This window comes from Kogia breviceps, chromosome 2, assembly GCF_026419965.1.
Source record: "Kogia breviceps isolate mKogBre1 chromosome 2, mKogBre1 haplotype 1, whole genome shotgun sequence".
NCBI lineage: Eukaryota > Metazoa > Chordata > Mammalia > Artiodactyla > Physeteridae > Kogia > Kogia breviceps.
This window is the reverse complement of record NC_081311.1, coordinates 176,259,170-176,268,463: the sequence shown is the minus strand read 5'-3', so window position 1 is coordinate 176,268,463 and position 9,294 is coordinate 176,259,170. Positions and strand designations below refer to the sequence as shown.

At 33.5% G+C, this 9,294-nt stretch overlaps 1 protein-coding gene across 1 annotated transcript; it reads right to left on the bottom strand.

The window, feature by feature from the left end:
- Positions 1-6,687: 6,687 nt before the first annotated feature.
- Positions 6,688-7,865, bottom strand: LOC131750825 (geranylgeranyl transferase type-2 subunit beta-like). Its single transcript, XM_059053777.2, has 2 exons — positions 7,619-7,865; positions 6,688-7,444 (listed from the first exon to the last, which is right to left on the bottom strand). Exons 1-2 carry the CDS (start codon positions 7,850-7,852, stop codon positions 6,863-6,865), a joined length of 816 nt encoding a protein of 271 aa, XP_058909760.1. The 5' UTR covers positions 7,853-7,865; the 3' UTR covers positions 6,688-6,862.
- Positions 7,866-9,294: the final 1,429 nt, after the last annotated feature.

Here is a 9,294-nt window from a genome sequence, read left to right as displayed (position 1 = left end):
TCTTCACCACATAACTAATAGGCTGTAGGGCAATTTTGTCATAAAGATAAAATAACTGGTTGACACTTTGATTTGACAATTTGCTTTCAACTAGTTGACAGTTTTGTCTCATTTCCACATTGACACAGTACATTCATTTTTAAATTACTTAAATTACAGCCCTCATGATGGTCTATACAGTGAAGAGTAGACATGGCCTTAAAATAGTGGATGATAATAGCTACGTATATCAACTTGATAGAAAATATGGTGACAAAACTTACTGGAAGTGTAAAATAAGAATGTAAAGCCAGATTGCAAACTATTCTAGAAAATTATAAAGTATCAGTTGCAAATCCTTCACTGATTTGAAGGCACATTGTTTAACCCACATTTCCCAGAGAACTTCTGAATTTCTATCAATAGATATGAGTTAATATGCCAAGAATAAACAAGAGTGTATAAGTCTTTTACAGTGCACCACAAAGCTCAGTTTACTGATATGCATTCCAGTATTCTAGTATTTGGAAACTGATACCTATTTTAATGAGGGAAGAAACTTTAGCAAAAAAGAAAAAGTGGGGTGTTGAATGAGGAGAAAAATCAACAAGCAAAAAAAAAAAAGTATAAAATACTATGAACTAGAAGCTTGGAAGACAAGAGCTTAGGTACAACCCACAAAGTAAAATCAGTTATTTGTGCAGTATTTCCATGAATCTACATGCATTTTAAATATATTCAAATTTTTGTATTTTGCAATAAAATGTTTTTAATTCTGTTATGCATTTCTCATGTTTCATTATGTCCTTTGTAATGTCTCCCTTTTATTTTATTTTGTACTATTATTTTGTGCTATTCTTTTCGGGGGGCAACATTGTTTTATGTCCAATTAGTCATGCCATGAAAATGTTTGTGGCAAAAATGCTGTGGCAAAGTCTACCTCAAAGGTGCTTATGATAAAGGTTCCTAGAACCGATGGTAGGATGCTAGTGTGCATTACCACTGACTGACTTTATTTGTATGAATTGTATTTGGGATTATCCTGAATAATATTTTTCAATTTGGGCCAATTATATCCCTGTTGTGAGTGTCAAGAAATTTCTGACCTTTAGAATGTTGATACTACAAAAAGTCGAGGTTCATACGGCCTCACAATGGTTGGGATTGATAGTCTGCCTCTCACACTTGAAAAGTTCTCAGAGGACAGGGAGGTAGTTGAGACTGAACTGCTCCAATTATTTTCCTACCTCTTCATATTACCCAGAAAGAAGAATATGCATTTTGGGGAATTTTTTTTTGCTCTAAAGGATAACTTAAAAAACCATCAGAGTAGAAAACAAACTTATGGTTTCCAGGGGATAAGAGTTCGGGGAGGGATAAATTGGGAGATTGGGATTGACATATACACACTACTATATATAAAATAGGTAACTAACAAGGACCTGCTGTATAGCACAGGGAACTCTGCTCAATACTCTGTAATGGTCTATATGGGAAAATAATCTTTAAAAAAAGAGTGGATATATGTATATGTATAACTGATTCACTTTGCTGTACACCTGAAACTAACACAATATTGTAAATCAACCATAATAAATATTAAGAAATAACTATCAAAGTCTAGACTTGGACACTATCCAATATGGTAGCCCATAGCCATATAAAACTACTGAAATTTAAATAATTTAAAAATAAACAAAGTTAAAAATTCAGGTATTCAGTTGTCTTAGCAATATTTCAAGTGCTCAGTAGCCACATGTGGCTAGTGGCTACTGTATTAGCAATGTAGATATAGAACATTTTCATCATCACAGAAAGTTCTATTGGACATTGCTGGTCTAGAGTATAATCACACAATGTCTGATTTTTGAAGATAATAGACTGTAATGTTGAAAAATACAGACTTGGGAGCCATAGCTTGAATTCTTCAGTTTTAATTCCAAATTCACTACTTTATCATCTTTGTGACCATAGGCAAGTAACAATTTTTCTATGTCTTACATTTCCTGTCTTTAAGATGGGCTTGGTAACAATAATCTACTTCATAAGGTAGTTTTGGAGATTAAATATGTTTTATATATAAAGTGTTTAGAATTGTGCCTAGCATGTAGCAGTCACTTTAAAAAAACAATTGAGGTGAACAGCCACATTTCAAGTACTCAGACATGTGGCTAGTAACTACCATATTGGACCGTGTAGTGCTAGAAGGAACAGCTATTATAATTTAGTGTGGAACCTTCTTGACCTTTTCTCTATGTACACCTATATATAAATGTATAATTAACCAGATATATGTATGTTACAAAAAATTGAGGGAAAATTCACACAAAATAAAATTAATTATTTTTAAGTATATAATTTAGTGGCATTTAGTGCATTCACATTGTTGTGCAAACAAACACCACCTCCATCTTATTTCAAAACAGTTTCATCACCCTAAAATAAAACCCTATATCCATTAAGCCATCACTCTCTATTCTTCCTTTCCCCCAGCCCCTGAAAATCATCAATCTTTCTGCCTCTATAAATTTATCTATTCTAGATATTTCATATAAATGGACTCATACAGTATGTGGCCTATTGTGCCTGACTTCTTTCTCTTAGCATAATGTTTTTAAGGTTTATCCACATTGTAAGATGTATCAGTACTTAATTCCTTTTTATGCATGAATAATATTCCATTGTATGTACATAGCACTTCTTGTTTATCTGTTCACCCATTGATTGACATTTGAGTTGTTTCTACTTTTGACTATTGTGAACAGTGCTTCTATGAACATACATGTGCAAGAATCTGTTTGTGTCTCTGTTTTCAATTCTGTTGGGTGTATATCTAAGAGTCAAAAGTGTTAGAACATATGGTAATTCTGTGTATAGCTTTTTGAAGAGCCACCAAATTGTTTTCCAAAACTATACTTTTAAACTGTGATTATTTTCTCTTACCACAATCTTAGTTTTAAATACTTTTTAGGTTCCTTTGTTGAAGTAAATCACAGGAGAATACTCTTCCCTAAATGGGGTCTGCCCCATTATTATACAGCCCAGCTAATTATATCCTTCTCCCAACCATGAGAGGAACCTGGCCATGAGGTTATCTTCATTTGTTCACATCAAAGCTTTGCTCTTGTTTTGAGAATCTCACTTATTGATATTTGTTTAGGCAAGCCACCAGTAAGATCCTTTACAGTATGAATGACCAGGACCAGTGCTTGCAGTCTCTCAGGTTTATAAAAACTGAATAGAATAGAATGTACTTGCATCTATTACAAAGCCACCTCATCTAGAGTCCTGGTTTCATAAAATCAGAGGTAGCTGGATTAAAATCCCAGCCCTTATTTGACAAACAGTTTGACATTACACAATTTACTTAACCACATGAAGCATCAATTTTCTCATAGATAAAAGAACTTATCCTTTAGAAACTTTTGTTTCAATCAACAGCAATTGACTCTATGACATTTTAAGTAGAAAATCATTTTGTGGGTTGGATATTGAGTGCTTAGAGCATCAAAGGAAAGGCTGGTGATTGAGTCTCAAAATAAGCAGGAATTAGTATGGATCTACTAGTCTAATAAACATTAAAATCTTGTCAGAATATTGTTGCTATTGAATCACTCCAATCAAGATTCAAAGTTCTAGGAGAAGGAGTTCTGTTGACTTAGTTTGGGTCATGTGCCCATCGTGTAGTTCTCTGAGGACAAAATCCCTTAATTAAGAGCGCCTTCAAGCTTGAACTCTCCTATAGAAAGAGAAATCCTCAAAAAAACAAATCAAGGCACTGCATCTAATGAAAGTAAGAATGGTTTCTGGTCTTTCACGAAAATTTAAAGATATTATACACTTAAAGCATGTAGAATTATAGGTACAAAATAAGTACTCAGGTACAGTGGTCATTACTATTACTACTATCACTACTATTCACATTAAGTGGATAGTTTACTGATTGGTAAATGTCCTGGAGTGGGCTCCTTCAATGACTAAGATTTCAGTCCTCGAATATAATGAAGGATTGTAATAATCAGATTCTGATGAGAACTTTGGATAGATTTTAACATTTACTTCCTATAAAATATATGAAACTTAGAACACACTACTCCTTTATGCCTGACCTTAAGTCTCTTATCTGTTGGTTGTCAAGGAAAGGAATTTGACCAAATATAAGGCAGAAACTTTCTCTTAAGATACTTCACTTCTTTCAAGTGTTGCTCTCTTCTCTAGTAAATCTGAACATGATTATCTTAACCCTTACCTTCTCCTGGAAAAATACATTCTTTCTGATTGGACATCTGATATATTAACTACAGCTTTTTCATTTAGGTCCCTCTGGGGACCTGAATGCTGGGATTGGTTACAGGTATGTTGGGATCCCATCTGAAGCTGTTATATAATGATCAATTACATTGCTGTTGGCCTGAGAACAACTGTAATAACCTCAAAGGAAAAATTCCTACCAAACTTACTTATAAACAGAAATGAGTGGTGAGGAATTCTAGCAAGTATACAAAATCTGAGTCTATGTTGACATTTCCATCCTGGATAATAATATCACAGATTAGTAGCTAGTCCCACTGGTGTTTATTGCTACCTCTAGGAAAGATATTTTGGATGTTGTAGAAGGCAATCACTTCTGCTTACTTTTATTCCTGCCTTAACTGCCCTGGAATCCATTAATACTCATTACTGGACTGGGAAGGTTAGTTGCTGAGAAGGTAACGTGGCCTGAGGGTTTTAAAAATTCAATTAGATAATTTATACTCAAAAGGAATATCTTCAAATTTCATGTAGTTGCCTCAAGAGAGACATTTCTTCTGAGTTATGAGCGCTATATCATTCAAGGCCCAGCCTTGAAAGCAGAAAACATCAGGTATTTGTAAAAGATATGATTTGATACAAGGAATTGGTTATACAAGACGTTTAAAAATTGAAAGAGTAAAAAGGATGTTGAGGTAACCTTAATATTATTAATGGCAGGAAGCAGCTCCTACTCCTGTGATTGGAAGAACAAGAGGGAAGAGATGGAATTACCAAAATCCTGGAGCTTAAAGGAGGGGCCCTTACGGATCTGGGGTTGGAAATTCTGAGGAGGGCAACACACAGCTACTGCTTATGTCCGAAGAATCTGGAGACCATAGCAGTCCTTCACTGTCAGAGGGAAGCTGACAGGACTTGGAAACAGAAAGAGAGTCCCTTTGCCCGTTATCCAGGTTTCCAGTAGCATGTGATTGCCTCTCATTGGCAGAACCTAAAAGAAATCCAGCCAGCAAGAAAGGCTAGTAAATATATTTTGGCGACTCTAAATCCTAGCATCTCAGAAAAGAGTATAGAAAGACAAACTTGGGTCTAAGAAATGATAGCTCTATACTACAGCACTGATTCTTAGCAATTTGATTTACAGGTATGGTCATAATTGGTTGAATTGAGTGGATAGCCTATATTTTTTTTAAGACAACAAATTTGTTATTACTCTCAAATTATCATGCTCTTGCTTTATTAAAAATTTAACTTATGTATTTTCCTATTAAATTGTGCTGTTGTTTTCTGTTGTAAATCAAGAGGCTGTATATGTGTCCGTCCTTTTGTGGACTCTCTTCTGTTTTTTTCAAATATTTGTCTACCTTATTCAAATATGACCCTGTTTCCATTACTTTAGCTTTAGGATTGGTCTTGACCTCTCTGTTTCTTTAAATTTTCATTTAAATCTTGGAACTGGCTTGTGTATGTCTACAGAAATTCTGCTGGGATTTTGATTGGGATTACATCAATTCTATTTAGGTATAACTTACTTCTAGCAGTTTAGAGATGTTCAATCCATAAACATGGAATATTTTTCTATTTATTTATATTTTGAATATTTAAACAATGCTTCATCTATAATTTTCAGAAAAGTCTTGCATATAGTTTATTAATATTATTCCTAGATATTGTTTTCTATACAATTATAAATGCTATTTAAAAATTTTATTGTCCAGTTATTTGTTGCTAGTTTATAAAAAGATAATTGACCATGTATCCCGTGAACTTGCTAAATTCACTTATTAACTCTTGTAGTTAGTAGATGTATTTGTTTTTTCTAAATTCACAATCATGTTGTCTGTGTATAATGACAGTTATGCTTCTTACTTTTCACCTCATTTTTATCTCTCCCAGACTCTATCTCTCTCCTTTTTCTCTTTTTTTCTTTACATTATTCCATGAGCTAGGACTTCTAATACAATGTCAAATAAAAATGGTGATCTTGTATATCTTTGTTTGTTTTCCTTCACCTTAGGGGAAAAATGTTCAATATTTCAGAGTTAAGTCTGATGTTACCCATAGGCTTTTTGTACATACTATCAAATTGAAGAAGTTTCCTTCTATTTCTAGTTTGCTGAGAGAATTTTTATGAGTTATTAAATTTTATTAATACTCTTTTTTTTTTATTCCCAAATTTCAGCCATTTATTTCTTTTCATCTTTTAATTCCTATGGGGTTAATCAATTCTTTATCAGTTAACATTCTCATTGACAAAGACCAATTTATATTAACTATAGTTATGTATAACATATCAAGGGAGTACATGGGAAAATCAGAACACAAGATTTCATCAGCTAAATAGAGTTCAACTCAGTTTGCTGTTATGGAGACAAAGAAGATAAATACATTGAAGCATAAACAAAATATTACGCTCAGAATAACAGCATTCCAGAAGAAAGCGGAAGGCTGAAGATACAATAAAGGTCTCTAATTTACAATATGTATAATTATATAATTTATTACAATCAACACAATTCATGTACAAAATATGAACATGGCAGCCATTAAGTTTGTTAAGCACTTCAAATACTGAAATGTTAAACCAGTAAAACTACACTAAGCAACTTTTGCATCAAGGGATCTAACTAATCTAGCTCACTAGTTCAGGCTGAACATTCACTCTCCGAAGTATTTCTTCAGGCATGCAAAAAACAGGGCTAACAGGTTTAATCTGTTCTTCTCCCAAAAGTGACAATCCAGCAATTCCAAATAGAGTATGAAAAGGATCTACCATATCTCCTGGCCTGTCTGCAAATCCTCCCGTTTCTTCATCTTGACATGCTAAAATGAAACTGCGCAGTTTCTCTCTGTCAATCCAATGAAGCCTTCCAATTATCTTTAGGGAAGCCAACACCCACCAAGAATACCATACATCTGGTAACTTCTCTGGCCTTCCATTGAGTCCACCTGATGGAAGCTGTCGTTCACAAAGCCACCAACCAAGTAAATCAGGATTTACTCGATGCAACTGACTAGTAATAGCCAGGAATCCTGTGCAACAATAGATCTGCCCAGCATGGGATTCAGAACCTGGCCTGCAACCAAATCCACCATCAAAGTTCATACATGATAAAACAAATTCGATCGCCTTTTCCACATTAATAGCATCCAGCTTCCCCAATAGAGCCAAAGTTGCCACCGCACAAAAAGAAAATCTTGTGTCGATTTCTCCCTATTATATAAAAGTAGATTTTCACATCCCATGAAGCAGCTGGTCTCTCTTGCCTGCACTGTATTCAGCCCTTATCTTTTAGACTGGCCCCCTCTGTTCCAGTACTCTTGTATGCTGATATAACTAGCACAGTGCATGCTGGAACTTCCAGCAGACCATTAACTCCAGTTAGACCAGCTGCTTAGTGGGACCCCAAAAATCTCCAGCAAAAGAACCATCTTCTTTCTGTAGACTCTGAACATATTCCACAACTTTATTTACATCAATAACATTAATACTACCATAGAGAGTAAGAATGTAATCATCTTTCTTTGAGCCATAGGATGCTATATAATCTGCATGCTTCTCCACTAATAGGGTGTCGGGTGCATCTGACTTGATAATAACATCCTTCTGCGGTGTGCCCATGTCTGAGAGCGAAAAGAGATTAATACTCTTTATACAACTAAGAAAATCAATATCTTCTTCCTTTATTATGTCACTGAGTTGAATTACATTAATTATTTTTCTAATGTTAAACCTACCTTGTAATTCTGAAATACACTCTATTTGGTCATGAAAATGTATGCATTTAATACATCACTAAATTCTAATTGCTAGTACTTTGATAATATCTGGCACATGTTCATATGGGGCGTGGACCTGTAATTTTCTTTTCATGTAATATCTTTGCAGGTATTGGTATTAATAATCTACTTGACATACAAAAGGGGTTGGGAAATATTTTCCCTTTCTATTTATTCTGAGTTTCTGATAAAGTGTTTTTCTTTTTTGTTGTTGTTAAATATTTGGTAGAATTCACCAGTGAATTCATCTAGGTATAGAGTTTTGTTTGTTTTGAGAAGGGCAGTTTTTGAACTACTGATGATATATATAAATAAATGTAGCATATATAAAATATTTAGGTTTTTCTTGGTTGAGTTTTAGTGTGTTGCATTTTTCAAGGAATTCACACATTTCAAATTTGTTGTCAAATTTATTGACATAATTTATTTGTGGTATTGTCTTATTATCATTTTATGCCTGTAGGATCTATGGTGAGATTTTTCTTATCATTTCTGAAATTGCTATTTTTCACCCCTTTATCTTGATGCCTTCTAATAAGGTTTTATTATTTTTTATAAGTCTTTACAAAGAAAGAATTTTAGCTTGGTTGATGTTCTCTATTAAAAGTCTCTTTCCTTTTTCATTCATTTCTGTTCTTATCTTTATTATTTCTTCCTTTGGTTTATTTGTATATCTTTGCTGTTATTTTTTAGTTTCTTGATATTAATGCTTACATAATTAATTTTAAAAACCGCTTTTCTTCTTCTAATGTATGTATTTAAAGCTAAAAAAGAATCCCCTCTAAATATGGCACTGCTTTAGTTTCATCCTACAAACATTGGTAAGTATGTTTTACTTAACATTTCACTCAAAACATTTTCCCTTTCCATTGTGATTCCATCTTTGCAAAATAGATTAAACGTCTATTGCCTAATTTTCAAACATTTGGTATTTTTCTAATCATCTTGTTTGTTATTTCTCCTTTAATTCTTGGTATTTGGAGAACATACTCCATGTAATGTCAATCTTTTAAAATTTATTGAGATTTGTATTGTAATCCAGCATACTGTTTATTTTGGTGAATGTTTTATAGGTACTTAAAAGCAATTCACATATTGCAGTTGCTTTATATATTATAAATGTGAATTTGGTCAACCTGGTTAATAAGGTTTTTCAAATATTCTGTAACTTCCTGATATTTTTGCCTGTTCATTCATTTAATTTCTGAGAAGGACATGTTAAAATTCCCAACTATGATCGCAGATGTGTCTGTTTATCCCTTCAGTTCTATCATGCCGCCCTAT

What these genes read in the sequence shown, in the direction of transcription:
- LOC131750825 (XM_059053777.2), bottom strand. Translation starts at nt 7,852, where the DNA reads ATGGGCACACCGCAGAAGGATGTTATTATCAAGTCAGATGCACCCGAC. An exon ending in GGGGTCCCACTAAGCAGCTG is followed by an intron (nt 7,445 to 7,618) that starts GTCTAACTGGAG and finishes TTTATATAATAG; the next exon opens with GGAGAAATCGACACAAGATT.